The sequence below is a fragment of the Anabrus simplex genome, chromosome 2, assembly GCF_040414725.1.
Source record: "Anabrus simplex isolate iqAnaSimp1 chromosome 2, ASM4041472v1, whole genome shotgun sequence".
NCBI lineage: Eukaryota > Metazoa > Arthropoda > Insecta > Orthoptera > Tettigoniidae > Anabrus > Anabrus simplex.
Genome location: NC_090266.1, coordinates 1,159,536,849 through 1,159,558,462, shown reverse-complemented (window position 1 = coordinate 1,159,558,462; position 21,614 = coordinate 1,159,536,849). Strand labels below are relative to the sequence as shown.

Genomic DNA, 21,614 nt, shown 5'->3' with positions numbered 1-21,614 from the left:
CTGCTGGAATTGAATTTTAAAAATGGTATTCTAGGTCACATAGTTATTCCAACAAATGGTACTTGAATGGTTGAAGTGCCACGAGCCTGTATTGTATGTTTAGACTTAATTTGAATTTTTTAAACAGTTATTTATTTCAAAAATTAAATTTTCACAGTGGAACCATAATTTAATTTCACTGACTGCGAATATGAAAGTATTCAAGCTCTTTAGGTATTTTCAATTGTGAAATTAGCAGCGTTCCACTTTAATATGTGGCAACACTGTAGAACTCCATAAGTGAAATAGGCCCATACAAATGCGAGTCCTTACGAACCAAAGTGGCTTCTTTGGGACACGTGATTACAGAAAATGGTGTCCAGCCTGATGAACGAAAGGTTCAGAGAGTATGAGATTTTCTGCAGCTGATGAATCCGAGACAAGTGAAAGGGTTTTTAGGGCTAATTGGATACTACCGAAGGTTCATTCTGAACTACAGTAAGATAGCAAAACCACTGTATGAGCTGCTAAAGAGTCAGGCGCAATATGTGTAGATCGAAAATCAGGAACATGCATTCCAGGTATTAAAGCAAAAGCTCAAAGGAAAGCTGGTATTGCAGTACTTGGACTTTGAAAAGTCATATACCGTAACAGTGAATGGAAGCAGTGAGGCGTTAGGTATTATCCTATCTCAAGGATAGGTTGGAAAGGATTTTCCCGTAGCATATGTGAACAGGATGCTCAGAAAGGCTGAAAAAATTATAGCACTACAGAGCAAGAGGCTATTTATTTAGACGACATCTCACTGAAGTCTTAAGTTATCAATTTCATTATGGTCCGTATCGACAATTGATCACTATAAAAGGGTAGAGAAGGGTCCATCTATTCAATACTATTAGTTTAATGTAGTGTCCTATATAACTGGAACTAGTTTTGACCCCACATATATCGGGTCATCTTCAGCTACGATCCAACTGGAAAACATATGCTCACATACAACCAATAATAAAGAAAACAATCTGGTATGTCTCAATTTAAAATCCAATCCAGTCTCAGGGATATTGGCAGAAATTTATTTAGATAATTTAGAATACACAAAGATCTTTAACAAACCAATATTAAATAATATCTGCTACTGGACTCGCTACATTGATGATGATCTGGCTATATTAAATCAAGACCTTGGATATGCGGCTTATACTCTATCCAGTTTAAATGCCCTAGATCCACATATCAATTTTACACTGGAATCTGAATCTGATCATAATCTAAATTATTTAGAATTAAGTATTACTAAACATCCCAACTGCCTTTGATGGCAGGACCTAGTGTTTACAGTGCACTATGTCTTCTGGTATGGGCTAGAGCAATTGTGTTACTTTCATAGATCTGTCTCTGTCTTATCCTTGGCTTTGACAATATGAAAGTGACTGAGGTATGAGCGATGCTAGTAATGCCAATCGTTATGCAGCCAGTCCCTGCTATGAATGGTGTGAAAATGTTGCTCATAGGGTCGGTTGGCGTATGCATTTCAGTGGGCTTGACAGACTGATATGTAATAGCAACTCTGGCTCGGTGAGGAAAGCAACGGGAAACTACCCCACTCCTCATTTCCCTACTACGCCTCTTCAGTGATGCCTAGGCCATCTATGACGGCTGATGGCAGAGCTGTTGAGGATCCCACCAGCGGCATCGCTGATGGACTGAACATACATACAAACATCCCAACCTGCTATCTTATTGTATCTTTAGAAAACCAACTGAGTCAGTACAATCCAAAATGATTCTCTCCATCCCCAATCCTATAAAAAAGCAGCATACTATAGTCCAATCGCACAAAAAAGCAGCATACTATAGTATGGTAAATAGAGCATTCACCATCCCCTTATCCAGAAGAGACCTTCAAAATTAACTAAATATTATACGATCAATAGCTAAATCAAAAGGGGTATAATGCACAATTTATCAATAAAATCATGAACACAATTAAAAGACCTCAAATTTCTACTGTAACCAGAGAATCAATAGGCAAAAAAATGTATTCATCCTTCATGTTCAATGATATAAACATACTACAAATTACTAATATCTTCAAGAAACGTAACCAACAAATAGCTTTTAAAACTAATAATAACACTATTGTTCCAATTTCTTTAACACATACTATCAATCAAACTAATAAATTTTCTCAATCAGTCCAATTTCTTTAATACATGTACTATCAATCAAACTAATAAAATTTCTCAATCAGGTGTCTACAAACTACATTGCAATAGCTGTAAAAATACATACAGAGAACAAACAGGACGTAATTTTTCAATAAGATACATGGAACATTCAATGCTTCAAGATACAATCGTTTCTCTGCCATGGCACAACACATGATGGACTTAAAACATAATTTTACATAAATTGACCAAGATTTAAGCATACTGAAAGTGGATAAGAAGGGAACCATGCTCAACAAATTGGAGAACTGTTACATTCATTTAGAACAGTACTTTAATCCTCACCATAATATTAATGAAATAAATGAGAAACCTAATATTCTGTTTGATACAAACGTTCCTATATACGCAAAGTATAAACAGAAGGAAAGACCCGTTAAGTCCACCAATCAGTTCATCCCTACCTACCCGCCCCTCCTCACACATCCCTCCTCCAACCCCTGCCATCATAAGCTATACTCCTGCTCCCTCTTAACAGTCAATCTGGTGTTGGTGTCCGTGCCAAGTACACACAATTTACGAGAAACATAGGGGCGAGTCTCATACAGCCGTACATTAATCTCCATCTTCTAGCTTCCCTTCTTTTCTCAATAATTTACTTCAAATATTTTCTTTTCAGATATTCACTTCAAACCAAATTAAACAATAGATCACTACATCTGATGAAAAGGAATACTTATTAAAGTTATGAATGTTCCCCTTCAAGCTACGTACAAGTCATTACCAATATTACTATTCAACAAGACATAATTTATTAATCAAGTGGCTCGACCATACAGATGGGGAATGCCAACTTCCAGATCAACTCAGAAGCGTTTGGTTGTTGTAGGAGTGACGACACAGTTTGGCACCAGCTGCAGCAGTTTTAATGTGTCATTTTGTTTCAATTTTGGACGTGTTGTCGACTTCATCAATGTTTTAGACTTGGATTTTAAATTGAGACATACCAGATTGTTTTCTTTATTATTGGTTGTATGAGAGCATGCGTTTTCCAATTGGATCATGGCTGAAGATGACCCAATGAATGTGGTGTCTAAACTAGTTCCAGTTATGTAGGATACTATATTAAACTAATAGTATTGAATAGGTGGACCCTTCTCTACCCTTTGATAGAGATCTCATGGAAGTAACAGACCACTAACCACTGAAGTGGGTTTTCAACATTCAAGAGCAATCTTTGAGGTTACAGAAATTTAGGTTAAAACTAGCTGAGCCACTCAGCCTAGTAGTGACACTGTTGATGTGACAGTGATTGTTTCAGAAAAATAAGACTAGTTTTAGACATGCTTAGAACATTGTGTGAGAGTGTTTATATGCCAGAAAAAAAAAATCTGTGTAGGTAAGTCTCTTATGTTGTTCAAAGGTAACCTGTGATGAAGGAGCACATGCCCATGAAACGGTCTTGCTTTGTAATCAAGATATTTCTTTTCTGTGTGACTGCTTGCAACATTTTCATTTACACGGGTCTGGGGAGGAATGCCAACGATAAGGAGACCCATCCTATCTGGTGAGCCAGTTATCAGTGATGAAACTTGTCGACTGCCCTCAGCTAGTTGGTAAAGGGTGGTTTACAAGCACATTGTTGTGTAAAGAATTAGAGTATGGGGTTTAGTATGTATTGCACAGTAAATACTCACTGTAAAGGTATGCCTAACAACTTGATAAACACAAAACTTTCGAATGGTGAGATAGCATCAATGTAATTGTGTGTGTTGTGAAGTGGAGAGACAAGAAGGATATTTACATGTTTACAAATGTAAATGATGATTCTCAGGTTGCTACAATTAAGGTAGAGAGGAATACAGGGCAAGTGGTGATGAAACCTAGCTCTGTTGTCGTCGTCGGCCGATACTCTTATCTCTAGTTTTCGTTTCTTGCCTGCAGTTCCGTAATCCTTAGTCCACATGATTAAGGTGGCACTGATGGCTTGTCGGACCAATTCTTCCATAAAACATTCGGCCTATTGCATCCGATGGAAGGTAGGGGAGGTGGCAGGGTTTGACGTAGCTTCTTTCTCTGGCGAGTTTCCTCTTCCTGTTTTTAACGTTCCTGCTCAAACTGTGCAACTGCAGCTGAGACGGTAGCATGCCAGTGAGGGCGATCCAATGCGAGAGTAAGCCAAGTATTTGGGCTTATATCTACTCTTCTCATGGTCTGCTCAAGTTGGTCTTTATATCGCATCGGAGGAGCACCAGGAGTCCTCTTGGCAGGGCCGAGTTCACCATAGAGGATTTTCCGAGGGAGTCTGCTGTCACTCATACGAAGGATATGGCGTACCCATCTAAGCTGATGACCAACGATGGTGGCTGCGATACTGTTTAGCTTTGCTTTCTCGAGAACTGCTAAATTCGTTATATAGTCATCCAGTTTGTTCATGATGGATCTAAGTTTTAGCTGATGAAAGCGTTCCAGTTTCTTGATGTCCCGGCAATATAGGGTCCAGGTTTCACACCTGTGGAGTAACATAGAAATAACTCTGTTGTAGATTACAACCACGCAGCTGAGACGGTAGCATGCCAGTGAGGGCGATCCAATGCGAGAGTAAGCCAAGTATTTGGGCTTATATCTACTCTTCTCATGGTCTGCTCAAGTTGGTCTTTATATCGCATCGGAGGAGCACCAGGAGTCCTCTTGGCAGGGCCGAGTTCACCATAGAGGATTTTCCGAGGGAGTCTGCTGTCACTCATACGAAGGATATGGCGTACCCATCTAAGCTGATGACCAACGATGGTGGCTGCGATACTGTTTAGCTTTGCTTTCTCGAGAACTGCTAAATTCGTTATATAGTCATCCAGTTTGTTCATGATGGATCTAAGTTTTAGCTGATGAAAGCGTTCCAGTTTCTTGATGTCCCGGCAATATAGGGTCCAGGTTTCACACCTGTGGAGTAACATAGAAAGAACTCTGTTGTAGATTACAACCAAAGTCAGGGGTGTTGATAACTTGGACCAATAAATAAAGCCATACGAGTGTTCGCAGAAAAGAATTGATATTGGAAGCTTTTCTTTCATTTGCTAGGCATTATAATGCTGAATGCATTTGTTCTGTTCCAGAAGACTAATGACTCTCCTAATTTCAGTTCAGACTTCAATGCTGGGAAAATATGCAGCGAGGTGACGGCCATCCAAAACCGAGCCACTTAGTCGCTTAGTGAAATGGTACTTTCTGACACACATCCCCACCAATTGAATTGAAAGAAGAAATACCAACTAGAGTGTAGAATTTGTCTTGGTAGGAAAGAAACAAGGTGGGAATGCAAAGAGTTGTGACAGTACCCCACTGCATCCTGAATATTGCTTTTAGGACTATCACATAAAAAGAAAGGTGTAGAAAGTCCTAGTGAAAAAAAAAAAAGTCTAAATAAATTGTAAAATAAGTTTTCAATAACCACTGAAGATTATATGAATGTGTTAGCATAATTTCCCCTTAATAGCTGCCAGGAATACCTTGATTTCTACAAATATATAATTTTCTCTGAAAAACTTCACCTTTATGGCACAAGCGCTCTGTGACAACCCACAAATGAAGGGATTAAGTCTTGATGAGATAGTTGAAGGTTATAACAAAGCCCAAAGTGATTTCCCTAAATGTTATCATCTGCCCTTTGACTTAACACATTTACTCCCAGCTGCCTCCATGGGTATTTAATCATGCAGCCCAGCGAAATGCCACCCTGACTTGCTAGGTAACATGTAACACACAGATTTAACATAGTGTCATTCCTATACCATAAACCCCAAAATCTGAAAATATGAACACACCTTCACAAGATGATCTAGTATTACTTTTTTACTTGCCACAACTATTAGTTTCATCACTCAGCATCACCTGAATTCCAACCGCGCACTTTAGAGACCTCGGGACTGGCAAGTGTTTAATTTACATCACACATCCCAAAATCCAGGAAATTACTCCAAGCTGTACCTGCCTGCTATCTACCTGCTACTGATATACTATCTCATATAATGTAAATCTGAAAGCAAAAAGTTGGCATGAATACTCTGATACTGTATTGTACATAAATGAAACCTAATTCAACCATGGCCGTATATGGGCGTGAATGTGTTATGAGTAATGAATGGGTATCTTAACTATGAGATATCAATAGTGAGTGTGTTTATCACCTAGAATGCACTAGTTTATGTATTACGAGCACTCTTAACTAATTGAGTGAAACACGTTATGTGAGGAGGGTTGGGTGGGGCGATGAAATGGGAAGAGAAGATGGATCTACTCGTGTTCTAACCTAATTTAAAACTTTCTATTCACTTGAACAGATGTTAAAAACTCAACCCTCCTCACCTATTATAATTATTTTTATCTTTTTTAAATTAATATTGTTTTAAGCATAAGTACTTTTTAAGATGTTTTTTGAGAAGAAGAATTCTTTGTAATTTCACCTATGTAATCTAATGTAGCTGAAGATTTTCCTAAGGAACGAAACATGTACTACAAATAATTCATTTGCTTAAAGCAAATATATAGTATCAAACAGATGGAAATTTACTTTTATTGATTAAATGTATTTACCTGTGCCGCATGCACACCACTATCCCTGGTCAGTTGTCCATTGGATTGGACAGCTTGTGATGTGTCCGTGGTGAGGTGTGTTGCTGTGTACAGTGCATGACACGTAGTCAAAGATGGAACATTACTCGACACGAGAGTTGGCAGACATGCATTTAATGTACTTTGCGGCAGGATGTAGTGCACTTAAACCATAACGAATGTTCAGAGAACGCTTTCCCAACAGGCGTCATCCTAACTGGAAGATGTTTATTTCCGTGGATACCAATTTACGAGAGACAGGGTCGTTCACGCTACAGAGAGCCGGCCAAGGTTCCCGCCAAAGACATATCCGAACACCAGACTTTGAGGAGATGGTGTTGGATCATGTGGCCGACCACCCTGCAACAAGCATCCGTCAAGTTGCATGCAAAACGCACACTTCAAAGGATACAATGCGGACAGTACTGGCGGAACAGGTATTACACCCCTATTATAAAGAACACGTGCAAGCACTGGGACCAACGGATTTTGAGCCCCGTGTTCACTTCTGTCAATGGATTATCCACTGCAGCGCTGTAATGCCAAACTTTATACTGTTTGTATTGTTCACGGATGAGGCCTCATTCACCTGTGACGATGTTTTCAACACCCGCAACAGCCACGTCTGGAGTGAGGACAATCCCTATGCCACCACATCAGTGGCCACCAGCAATGATCTCTGTCCAAGAATGGCAGGCATTTTCCAAGATCACCTAATAGGACCTTATTTGCTGCCTCCATGTTTGACTGATCCATGTTACCTGGTGTTCCCGCGAGATGTACTGCCACAGTTCTTGAAGACTGTACCGCTTGTTGTCCGTGAAAGAATTTGGTTTCAACACGACGGTACACCAGCCCACTTTGATGTTAATGTCCGCGAGCACCTGAACAACATGTACCTTCAACAATGGATTGGACGGGGAGGTCCTGTCTCATGGCCAGCAGGATTGCCGGATCTCTCACCTCTGGACTTTTCCCTCTGGGGTTACATCACGTCGTTGGTGTATGAAACTCCTGTAGAAATGGATGAAGACCTGCTTACTAGGGTCCATGCTGCCTGTCTCCTGGTACAACAGACTCCAGGGATCTTTGAGAGACTGCGGCAGAACTTTATTTGCCGTTGCCATGCATGTATTGAGACTGGCGGTCGTCACTTTGAACAATTACTATGAGCTACGCTTTTGTTATGGGGAGTAGGCTGTGTATGTCTATAACACAGTAATAATGCATTTCCGACCATCGGTTCCCTATCTCAATATAATTGGTTGTGGACTCACTATCACCTGTTCCAAATTGACCCAAAAGGTTTGAGACACCCTGTATTCTAAATAGATTGACGATTACTCAGTAACAAGTTAAAATGACAGAAAGAAAAAATGTCTACACAATATTCACCGTAGATGGACCTTCCATCCCAAAAGATGTTCCCAATACACATGGGTGAGCAATCATTCCAACAAAGAAGCCGAAAAGAGTCTATAGTTCCTGTCTGGGTCATGATGACTACACATTACCACGGTCAAAAAACCACCATTTTCCTGATGACCAGACCTATATGTCCATTAAAACTAGCTCATGCAGACACTTTTTAGAGTGTTGTACAATTACTTTTGGCAGCAATTCCAGCATGGAGTTGGCACTTCGTATTGGACTGTAAACATCACATTTTCTAAATCCCACTCGTATGTCTGCTGAGGTGTTCTCATCAGAAGCAGTTTTTATGGATGGACTACCAACCTTTAGCTAATACTACTAAGAGGAGGTACTGCTGTAATTGACAAGATAACCCTTCCTCATGTACATCGTTTTAGAGATATCACTAGCTCCAAATTCATGTTTATTCAGAACAATATGACCTTATTAGCAAAGATATTAGACTGATTACATTCCACTGAACAGAAGCAACATGCCTCACAAAGGTTCCTGCCACGAAATCTCCATGAAAATACTGTACTCTAGGAGGAATGAATTCTGTTACTCCCAGGATTCCTGAACCACCACATGTAAACTATGAACAGACTACTTCCACGAATTCCTGAACTACAACATGTAAATTATGAACAGACAATGCAACAAGTGCATAGGGATGATAATATCCTCTACTGCTTATCTTTCTTCTACCCAGAGCAGAAATGCTTTCTTGTTGTTGGGCTAGCATAGTTCCCTTCATCATCTATAAGAAAGAATGAGTGAGTGAGTGAGTGAGTGAGTGAGTGAGTCAAAATTAATGAATGAATAATTAAACAACAATCCAATTTCAGATGCACAGAATTAAGGGATATGAGAATTTTTTTCATTTTAATTCATTATTATTATTATTATTATTATTATTATTTTTTGAAGTTGACATGGAAATTAAGTGTATAAGATGAGCCTGATTAACGTACCTGATTCCGCCATCAACAGTGAAACAAGAAGAATATTTTCTTCAGGAACATCATGGTCCAACAGAACTCTTATTGCCATCATAGCTGCTGCTCCAGTAGCAACTGTTGCATCCATCAGTATTACTTTATAGTCTTTGATGTCCTTAGGAAGTCGAAGATAATACAGCTACAATAAAAAAATAAAACATCCTTATATATAAATCACACAAGATTTTGGATGTTTGTCATCAGACCAAAGACATTGATTTTAAGTTCTATAGGCTTTCGAGAAGGTGAAAGAACTTTAACAAAATTATTATTAATTTTAAAAATATCCCCTTATACAGCAAGTTTCAAAAATTTAAAGGAATTCATTCCCACTTCTAGCAAACTACCATTTTTTAAGTATATCTACGTCCACTATGGAATAGCTTTACACGTACTGAACTCTTAGAATACGAAGCCTAGTTATTTTTGCAACACATATTTGGCAACAGTGCTCTATCTACTAGGCTTTTTGTGCCACATTGTTGTCCTACTCAGTAGCTGCCTACAATACCTTGAGCTTTGCCAATGAGTATGCTTTGCTAGAGCGTGTGTGTTGATTTCAAAGTAATGACCATTGCATCGTAAATTTTACAAAGATTTGCGACTACTTTTGCTAAACCGGACAAGGAACGTTCTGTAACAAAATTAAATTACAATAGTTTGAATAAAATAAATATGTAAAACCACAGAACATTTCGTACGCGTTATGCTAAGAAACTGAATGTGATAATGGATAGCAGATGAGTAGTATTCTATGAGGAGATGACCCGAATTTTGGAGAAAAGCAATTGATTTTAAAGAATAGTGTGGTTCATGCAATAATTCTAGTTCTGAAGAGGTTGATAATGATTGCACAAAATGAATTTCATTACAGAGCCCGTACCGTCAACCTTAACAGCGTTATGGTACTTTATGGAAAACTTCCACCGTTACAATACACATCTTTTTATTCCTTAATAGAATAACATCTTATTGGAACATGTTTCATCTCCATGGGGACATCATCTACCACGGATGAAAGACAAAAATTGAACAAGGATACATTTTTTTGCCATTTGCTTTACGTTGCACCGACGCAGATAGGTCTTGTGGTGACAATGGGATAGGAAAGGCCTAGGAATGGGAAGGAAGCAGCTGTGGCCTTAATTAAGGTACAGTCCCAGCATTTGTCTGGTGTGAAAATGGGAAACCACGGAAATCCATCTTCGGGGCTGCCGACAGTGGGGTTCGAGCCCACTATCTCCCGGATGCAAGCTCACGGCCGCGCGCCCCTAACCGCACGGCCAAATTGCCCGGTAAAGGATGTATTAAAAGATAATGGTTTATCCTATTGACTTGTTCTGTCCATGTGCCAATTAAAAAAAAAAAATCCACCTTTGATGACTGATCACAGACTGATGACATAATGCTGACAAATTCACATGAAGATACACCAGCACCGAATACTGACAGAAGCCCAAGCAGTCGTGGTGACTACCCCGTGCTTGTGCAACAAGGATGAAAGAACAGGAGACTTTAACCCGAAACTTCAATGAATTTGACATCTGAAAGTGAAGACAACCGGTATGTTTACTCCCCACCAAGAAATCTAAATGTTTGGATGCTCCTAGGAAAATTCTTAGAGGAAGGGATAATCACTGCTGGTCTGCAAAACATGCCAGTCATTCACCAAGCAGAAATATAACACTTTGTTCAGACCCTTGTTGGAAATGCTAAAGAAGCAAAGATTCCTCAGGACTTATTTCCTTCATTTTTCACAGATGGTATCATAAACACTACAGCAGTCCATATAAATGAAGAAATAAATAGAAAGAGGTCTAAGTACAAGTCACCAATAAACACACAAAAACAGACTTGCATGGAAGACGTAAAGGCACTCATCAGAATCTTTGCCTTAACTGAAGCTTTGAAAAATAAAAATAATTGTTGTTATTCACACCAAACAATTTAATGTACCACAAGAACTACTGTTGACAAAAACCAAAATGTTGGTGCATCTATGTTTTGCATAGATGGGGAAGAAATTCTGGTTTCACACAAAGCAAAGCTAAATAACGCACCTATTTATTTTATTGTCCACTGCTCACAGCCAACACACTATCAGTGACACTAATCATAAACCATACATGATAGGATTAGGATGCAATTAATAATAGAGTGAATACTCACGACCACATGTTCAATTGTTATTGTTGTTGCCAGAAAACAGGCGGTGGCCAGTGTGCGAATTTTATGGAACGCTGAACAAGACGTGTGAATACAAAATATTGAGCATCAAGGAGGCTGTAAGTTACCAAGAAATGATTTTCACATACGTCTAACTGAGGAACTCACCAAGCCATGGATGGCGAAGGGAATGAAAACGCCAAGCTTACAAATGAATATTGCTGCGCATATTGAAAGGAGCTATTATAATTTATAAGTTTCATTTTCTGTATTGATTGGATTCAATGTATGGATAAGAAAAGTGTTCCAGCGATCAATACTTATTTATTGTGCATGGATTATTACACTAGTAGCGGTTAGCTGAGGGGAGGGATGTAGGTGGAGGGGAAGGAGGAGTACTTATTGTGGAGGTAGGGGCGGGGTCAGGCTTGTGATTTGTTGGTTTGTTAGGGCGTGTGTTTACTATTTTGATTCAAAACCACACATAACACCAACACTATACACAACACCAAAACAGTCAATAAATAATAATAATAATAATAATAATAATAATAATAATAATAATAATAATAATAATAATAATAATAATAATAATTGTACCGGGCGGTACACCTCCGCGCCGCTAATTCAAACTCCTCTACTGGAGGAAGCCTGAACTTTAACTACCGTGTTAAGTCTCAAGTTTCTCAGAAGATGTCCCTACTTGTAAATTTTGAAGTGTTCTGAACTGTGTCGTTTTCGATGTATTTTTGTTTTCCCTGTAGCAAGAAGTGTGAACATTCTCTTCTAGATGGCACCTCTTATTAACTACAATTGTGCATTCTAGTGCAAAGTGTAGGAACCTTTTTTTTTTTTTGAAGAAATTTAGTATTTATAAGTTTGTTCTTTATTAAATTTCTTTCTGCCATTTTTTTAAGTTGGCAACGTTAACCCTTTCTTTCCGCCAGTTTTGAAATTGGCCAATCATAAATTTTTGTAATTAATTTTCCACCAATCCTAGATGTCTTCTTCAGTTTTGACTTGTAATCTTTTGGCCGTCCAATAAAATGCCTGTGGGCGGGTGTTATCATTCATGAAAGGTCTCGAATATTCCGCGAGGGTATATAAACTGCTGATTTTCGGGTCTCTGCGCCACTTCAGTAACATCTATCATTGTGTAAATTATGTAGCCGGGGGCGGGAAGCACCTCTTTCGTCGGGCAGCAGTTCTTCAATAAGGTAATGGCCTTTTAATAACTTCTTTTCATGCTAGCTCAGCAGTTTAACTCTCGGGGCAGGTTCGATACCTCTTACCATGTAACTTTCCTCTAAAATGTAAAAGACTCTTGGTATAAATTCTATCTCTTTAAACTACAAATTGGGATAGAGAATGCCTAACCCTCTCGAGCTCCCTTTCATATTGTTTTTGAGGTGACTACGTTTTCTCAACCATTTTTCTTCGTTTCGTAATGTAATAAGTTTTCCTATCGTGTCACCTCTTTAGTATGGGATTAGCCCTTGCATATGCGGCCTAGTGCCAAATAAGGTTTTAAATAAAGTGTATTAGGAGTGCAAGGACGCCTCCTCTCAAGCTGGTATTTTGGAGGCCATGTAATTGTCCTGTTTCTTTATTGAGTAGGCCTCAGTAGGTTGGGTATTATTACCCCTGTTTTCATGTGCTTGGAGGTCAACTTGAAGGTGGAGTTTGGTGTGGCTTTTGACAGGCTGGAACTTGGAGAGCGGGTTGCTCTTCCCAAAAAAATGGTTTCTGCGTGCCTTGAGGAGGCTTTACTGTGTAATTGGGAGCAAGAGCTCCTGGGCATGATTGGGGTTTTCTGCCCCTTTGTCAAACCTGGTATCTGGCTAAAGTTGGGCTAATTGCTCAAGAATTATGTGTCTGGCTCTCGGAGTCCAAATCCTGTAACACTGTAATTGTACATGCTCGTTTTGTTGCAAGGCTACTGAGTACCTGTTATATTTGTTATTTCTTGATCTTAAAAAGAAAATATAACCTTGTTAAATTTTAAATTAACTTTAATTTCGTAGATTGAGACCTATTCATCCCAGCACCTTCTTTCACCTCTAACTACCACGGATAACTCCGTAACAAAAATAATAATAATTAAAACCAATCAGGTGTCTACCATATCAAATATAACAACTGTGACACAAGTTATATTGGACGTACAGGCAGAAACTTCACCATCCGCTACAATGAACATATAAATGCAGTAAAACACAACCATTTCTCATCAATAGGCCAACATGTAGAAGAATCTAAGCATAGTTTCACAGACATCAATAATGATATGACGATATTAAACAAACTCTAAGGACCCCCTGCTCAACATAACCGAAGATTTCTATATTTCTCTGGATCAATACGCTAATCCCAATCATAACATTATCGACATTACAGAGAAAACCAGCATCATCTTTGATGAAGCCATTCCTGCATTAAAGAATGACCATCTAAAAATAGTAAACACACGCCCTAACAAACCGACGAATCAGAAGCCGGAGCCCACCCCTACCTCCACAATAGCCACTCCTCCTTCCCCTCCACCTACATCCCTCCCCTCAGCTAACGTGAGCCCCAGACATACTCGTAGTAGAACAAAGCAAGTCTCCAAACATATCGGTACACAACCTCTATAACAACAATAGTAGTAAGTACTCTTCATTTTCATACATACACCGGGCATTCCTTCATACGCACACTATACTTATATTAGCTTACAGATAACAACCACATAACGAGCATAGAAGAGAGAGATGTCGCCACCAACTGCTCCAAAATTAAACCCTGTCTCGCAGTTTATATAAAAACTTACTGAAGTACATCAATAGTTGGATTGCACAGTACTTAAAAAAAAAAAATAATTAAAAAAGTTTTTAATGACAAGAGTTCTTACCATATATCAATATAACGTATATCAGCCATAGAATATTCTCGATGATCACCTTATACAACTAAATCAGCACAAGAACCTCAAGAAGATTGAAGAATGAATGCTACGCAACACAAACTAAAATTTTAATTGAAATATATACTATGTTTTAATGTGTTAAATTTTTTAGAGTGTTTTATACTGTGGCCTATATGTTTTAATGTGTTTAATGTACTCATATCCATGTACACTAAATAGGTTTTAGTTTATTGTAACCATCACCACCACCTTTAATCACAGATATTTTAACCTAACAATACTGCAATATATTTTATTTCCATTTTCCATTAGACATCCAGATGATCTAACGTAACATCTTTGTGATTTTGTCTAATGACTATAAATGTTATGTACTAGCTGATGATGGCCATGAAAGGCCGAAACAGGTACTAGTGTAATAATCCATTCACAATAAATAAGTATTGATTGGAGGAACACTTTTCTTGTCCATACATATATTGAAACGAGCATTGAGCAAATCTATGAACTGCTGGAAATGACACACCAGACACTTGAAAAATTAGGAGATATCACTCCGTAAAAGGACTTGCATGTTTCTTACGTCACATTTTGTGAGTAATGACACTTTATCCACAATGGAAATAAATACAGTAGTCATAAATTTTACGAGGGTGTGTATTTATCCAATACAGAAATAGTCTTTGTATTCTAGGGGTAATATTTATGGAGAATGAAAATAAGCACCGAGTACTTTTCTACTGTATGAACTTAAATATGAATTTGAAATTAAGAAAGAAAAATTACAATATTCTATCAGCAGGATTGACAAAGAGTTATTTATACCTTGACATACGAGAGAATTAAATTAAAAATTACACAAAGTGAAGAAATAAAAGCTTTTCACAATCATAAGAGATACAAATGTTTCCTAAATACAATACGTCCTCTTACATACCAGGCGATAATGTTATTGGTTTTATGTCCCAATAATGGTAGAGAGCTAGCCTTCTGAGCCCAACTTGGCAGGTTCAATCCTGGTTCAGTCTGGTGGTAACTGAAGGTACTCAAATACGTCAGCCACAATCTCATGTCGGTAGATTTACTGGCATGTAAAATAACTGCTGCACGACAACATTCCGGCACCTCAGCATTTCCGAAAACCATAAAAGTAGTTAGTAGGGCATAAGTCCAATAACTATTATTACACTCTGGTAAAACACTCCAGCTAACTGCACTGTTCTGCTTATGTCCTGTCATTCTTCCATTTTCTGATATCATACTAAGAAGGTACTGAAGTGTTCTTCATACATCTAGTGGTTCCCCCTGAACTGTTACACCACCTCTTTCATCCCTTGATCCTCCTGTAAGAACGACAGTTTACCGGGCGAGTTGCCAGTGCAGTTAGGGGCGCGCGCCTGTGAGCTTGCAACCGGGAGATAGTGGGTTCGAATCCCACTGTCGGCAGCCCTGAAGATGGTTTTCTATAGTTTCCCATTTTCACACCAGGCAAATGCTGGGACTGTACCTTAATTAAGTCCATGGCTGCTTCCTTCCCACTCCTAGCCCTTTCCTATCCCATCGTCGCCATAAGATCTATCCAAGTTGATGCAATGTAAAGCAAAACTAACTAACTAACTAACTAACTAACTAACTAACTAACTAACTAACTAAGACTCTCTCTTTCTCTCTCTCTCTCTCTCTGTATGTAACCGAAACGCCAGTACTTTAATTCACCGGAGAGCATGGGTTGACGCCAGGGCATGTACGGTCCATGCTAGGAAAACCATAGGGAGAATGGCTGTAGAATAAGTTCCTATTAAGTTGAACCTTGTGTTTATTAACGTTAGACAATTTAGAAAGTCCAGGTAGAGGTAGGGAGAGACGCTGTCCATCGGTGATGGCGTCGGTGATGTCCTATGTTGTCGTACTCCTTCCCCCTTACCATGGAACTAATCTCAGCACCATGGCACCAAGTTATCACACGGCGGTTGATGGCCCTTGAAGTTCTGTTGAGACTCAAGCCCGGGATGGTGATGTCAGTGTGCAGCGTGGAATAATTAATTTGGACTTTATTCCACTGAGATCCCGTGAAGGGAGTAAAGAAGTGTGTAGACTTAGCACAGAATGTCAATAGGATCTGATACGACACTTCTCTACCGCACTGCACTGAAGATTATTACACGACACTGTTCGTATAATCTACAAGCTCCACAGTTAATAAGGGTCAACGTGGATAATATGTTAGTCATTCGATGCACTTATCAAAGAAAGTCAAATTAATTCAGTATCACAGTTTATGATGAAAAGCAAGATTAGCACAGTTCAAAAATATGAAATAATTGTCGTCCGATACACTCTATGAAATTTAGGTTAATGGGGTAACACAATTCGCAAGGTCTGGAACCTTCTCTGACACTAAGGCTCAGTCTTACAAAATGAAATGAACACTGTTACTTTGGCACAGTCTAACAAAAAGAAGCAAATTATGTTACTGAGAGACAGTCTTATGTAATACTTGAAAACACGGTATATGCTGTAACGAAGGCACAGTCTTTTGAATACAAGTTAAAGCACAGTTTGTGAAATGAATTATATAAGTCACTTCACGATTGTTTACTTGTAGAAAGAATGTCTATTATATAAGCCCTTTCAGTTCAACATTTTACAAAACAAATTCTATTACTCTTGTGTCACAGTTTATACAAGTCAATCACTATTAACAGCTTGAGGTAATTTATCACCTCCTATCTCACACAAAGTTAGAGTCCTAGGTTCGCACCTCTGACACTTCGAAATTTAAACTGGAACACTCGTACTTTGTAATACGTCTGTCATAGGCACTCAGCCGGACAGGGTAACGACCTCGAATATAACTTTCCACAGCTGGCCCGCACACTGTGGCAGCCGGGAATACACGAAGACACTGATTTCTACTAGCCCAGTGGGCTCCTTTTTATATCTGTAGGTCGGACCATGTGGTTTCAAATTCACAAATCTTCTACCTTTAATTACTCTGCTATTCTTCTGCCGAATTTTATAAAACTTAGTACATTCTTATTTGTGATAAGGGGTTACATGATGGCGTGATTAGAATTTTGATAGCCGGGCTGAGTGGCTCAGACAGTTAAGGCGCTGGCCTTCTAACCCCAACTTGGCAGGTTCGATCCTGGCTCAGTCCGGTGGTATTTGAAGGTGCTCAAATACGACAGCCTCGTGTCGGTAGATTTACTGGCACGTAAAAGAACTCCTGCAGGACTAAATTCCGGCACCTCGGCGTCTCCGAAGACCGTAAAAGTAGTTCGTGGGACGTAAAGCAAACAACATTATTATTATTATTATTATTATTATTATTATTATTATTATTAGAATTTTGACAGCACATTCCATTCTTGAGATACTGAAATAGAAGAAATGGAAAGTTCAATAGTGACGTCACCTTGCCTTCTGGCTCTCTGCAGCGAGCCGTTGCATGCCTCGTTGTCACTTCCATTACCTGCACGCACAGCGGTCTTTTCAAACTCTTACAGACGGTGTTAGCACGAGTTACGTTGGAAATAATTTGACCGAGAATGTTGTCATGGCATTCCCGTTTCAATACATAAAAAGATGATTTATTTGAATATTACATCCATGATGAAAACAAATAGGAGAGGTGATAGTACACCCCCCTTGTTCCTGTCCCATTCTAACTTCAAATTCTTCTGTCTTTCCTACTTTGGTCTGAGATGTACAGGTGCATTTGCTATACATACCTCTTATCTGGATCAAATTAAGTGGGGCATTTTTCTTCTCTACAGCCACCCAAATCCTACCCCTGGGAACTCATAAAAAATAAAAAAAAATCTGTGGAATCTTTTGGAATTGCTTCAGAACACGACAGGGAATTCATATGAATGTTTGAAGTGTTTTGAAGTAAAGGAATTGTGAAAAGTTTTAGAACAGTTTTGCACTATCTATGGAGTTAATGTGATTATAAAGACCCCTTTCATTCCCGCACACAAAAACAATGCATTCTAATTACTGTAATTCAAAGACTTTTGGCCACTTGAGAATGCCACGAAGAGCCATGCACTCGCCTGCTTCAGACATTCATTATCAACGCCCGACATTCCTCATATTCAGTTCTTAGTAAATAGCTCAGATTTTTCAGTTGTGTAGCTACAGATACCATTTCATGCAGGAACTCCAAAACAATAACCGTCTTACTAATAAAAAGTCCTTATACAGTTGTTTAACACTTGCATAGTTATACAGTGAATAAACCCTGTATAAGTGTTTTATATTTTTCTTACTAATAAACGTGGTATATGCACTGTATTACTATACAGCACATATACACTCATACCAAGGTTTAGGAATCTCTTCCTGCAGTTCATTGGCGTTTTTCGCACGTTCACCACCTTCATGATCGCTTCTGCTGGTTATCTACGAGCAAAACTTTCCAGAAAGTCACGCAGTAGCACGGCATATCAAAAAGGCAGTGGCAACACAAAGCGAGACAGCTGGAAATTGGCTTATACTGATATCAACATTTCTTCAGCTTGCTTGTGTAATGAACGCCAAAAAATAAATGGAAAAGCTTAAGAGAAGATCAATAGCTCTTAACTGGGATAGTACGGAAAACTTAGGCAATTCTAATTGAATCGGCGAGTTGAAAAGTGTACACATTCCAAAATCCTTACTTTTCAGGAGAAAGGAAAACCTGTTTTGTAGCTAAACGAAAGGTTTGATCAAAAAAGTTTCTATTAGGCATTTATACATCATATTTCTGCGTATTCAACTACAAAGTATGGAAATCATTTTACATACAGTTTTCAAGTTATACCATTTTTTGTGTCAAGGAATATGTCCCTTTTTATACTCAAATTTGAGAAAGATCTAAGATCTTTGTAGAGGCAGATAATGTATAATAATCTCATAATTTCAAAAGTCTATTAAGCAGTAACACATTATTACACAAAAATACGCCCAACCATCATTTCTTTTATCGTTATTCATTGTCATTCCGTGAGACAGCTGGAAATTGACTTGTATTGATATCAACATTTCTTCAGCTTGCTTGTGTAATGAACACCAAAAAAGAAATGGAAAAGCTAAGAAAAGATAAAAAGCTCCTAACTGGGGCAGTACGGAAAACGTAAGCAATTGTCACTGAATCGGCGAGTTGAAAAGGGCACACATTCCAAAATCCTTACTTTTCAGGAGAAAGGAAAAACTGTTTTGTAGCTTAAAAGAAAGGTTTGATCAAAAAAGTTTCTATTAGGCATTTATACATCATATTTCTGCGTATTCAACTACAACTATTATGTAAGGTTTTCAAGTTATACCATTTTTATGTCGAGGAATATGTCCTTTTTTAGGGTACCGTACTCAAATTTGATAAAGATCTTTGTAGGGGCAGATAATGTATAATCAACTCGCAATATCAAAAGTCTATTAAGCAGTAACACATTATTACAAAATGATACGCCCAACCATAATTTCTTTTATAGTCATTCATTGTCATTCCTTCTCTTTTAAGCGTTTTACTTTAGGAAAATGTCTAGCCTCCATAACCTCTGAATGGTGTATGTCTTCTATGTTTAAAATACCGTGAAGATCATCAACGTTATCGTCCATTCTTTCAATGTGTGTTCAATGTTAAATGGATAAGTCTAATATTTCACCACGATTATATTACTGTAGACAATAAATACCACAAAAATAAACTGCTCACTCGTTTCTTTTTCCGCTACTTGCTGCTATACAGCGCTTATACAAGGGTCCTGGTCTGTATAAGCAATTCAATGAATAACTATAACAGATGTATACACAGGAGGCTTATACGCGATTTATTAGTAACAAATTTCACATAAACATTGTATAAATGTTATACACCGTTTATTAGTAAGACAGTAACAATAAACTGACCACGCTTGCCAACCTCATCCAAGATCAGGTGACGAAGACAGTTGTAGAGCAACTGAAAGAAACCATAAATTTCAATACGAGTGTGATCGAGGAACTAAAGCGTATGCTGGAAGAAAGAGACACGACCATAAGGGAATTAAAAAGGGAGCTGCAAATTAAAACAGACAGTTTAGAGCAGTACCAAAGAAGACAGTGATTGCGTGTGTTTGGTGTGGAAGAAACTGCAGGAGAAAACACGGACAATATTGTCATTGATATTGCTCGTGAAATTGGGGTGGAACTCTCAGTGGATAAAATAGACAGATCGCACAGGGTCGGTAAAAGTCAAACTGGCCGTCCAAGACCAATAATTGTGAAGTTTGTTTCGTACCAGAAAAGAAATGTGATGTTTATAAACAAAAAGAAACTCAAGGTACAAATAAAAGCAATTAGAGAGGACCTAACCGCAGAGAGACTGCGGCTTCTACAGGACGCTATAAGTAAGTTCAGTGTGCGGAACGTGTGGTCGAAGGATGGCATGATTTATGTTAAGCAGGGAACTCGTAAAATACCTGTGTCAAACCGCAAAGATCTCAAATGTATTTGCTAACCAAGAGCCGACATTCTGCAAACTAAATACCGCTGTATAGAACTATAATCAGAATTTCAACTGTAGCTATAGCCTACATTTTTATCATTAATTTCAAATTTTAGTTTCTTAATTTTATCTAGTGTAGTTTTTCCTTTTATATCTACAGTTAAATTTTAAGTTGGCAGCAACAAGTAACCAGGAAACAAATGCCTCTAGTTTCAGCCTCTCCAATCCACAGTCCCAAGCAGGTCACTACCTGTATCTCCCAGCCCCCACCCTAAGTACCGCTAATCACCTTCAAGTCATTCTTTTGCCTTACCCTACCTCCTTACAAATAGCTCATGTAAACACTCAGAGCATTCTCCCACATTTCCCGGAATTCTCTGAAATATTCTCAACCTGCAACCTGCATGCCATACTATTCTCCGAGTCGTGGTTGTGTCAGTCTGTCCCTTCATCTCTTGTTAGTATGAATGGTTATTCATTAGTTAGGAATGACAGGAGCGGTAAGCTCGGTGGAGGAGTCTGTATGTATATACGGGATGATGTGAAATATAAGGTGATATTAAAATCCCCCAGTGAGTTCTCTAATAGCCCTGAATTCTTGTTCGTTGAGCTCACAGTTCGCGGTACGAAGTGCTTGCTTGGTGTGGTGTATCGTCCACCGAAGACGTAACATCACAAATCTAGAGGAAGCCCTACATGATCTAACACCCAGGTATGAGCATTTGATTTTAATGGGAGACTTTAATACAGACTTGACAAACAAATCTACCGAAACAAAACGATTGACTGAAATGTTTTCATCCATTAATTTGACAATACTACCCCTAAACCCTACACACACACGTTGCCAACTCACGTACACTCCTCTATCTTATAATTACTAATAATACCAACCGAATCCT

General features: G+C 38.6%; 1 protein-coding gene across 2 annotated transcripts in view; it reads right to left on the bottom strand.

The window, feature by feature from the left end:
- l(2)k01209 (lethal (2) k01209) overlaps positions 1 to 21,614 on the bottom strand; it is a 331,401-nt gene that overhangs the window by 7,471 nt on the left and 302,316 nt on the right. For both annotated transcript variants that reach the window (XM_067139775.2, XM_067139777.2), the window contains one exon: positions 9,143 to 9,308. In XM_067139775.2, coding sequence (XP_066995876.1) covers positions 9,143 to 9,308 — 166 coding nt within the window. The remainder of the gene's footprint in view (positions 1 to 9,142; positions 9,309 to 21,614) is intronic.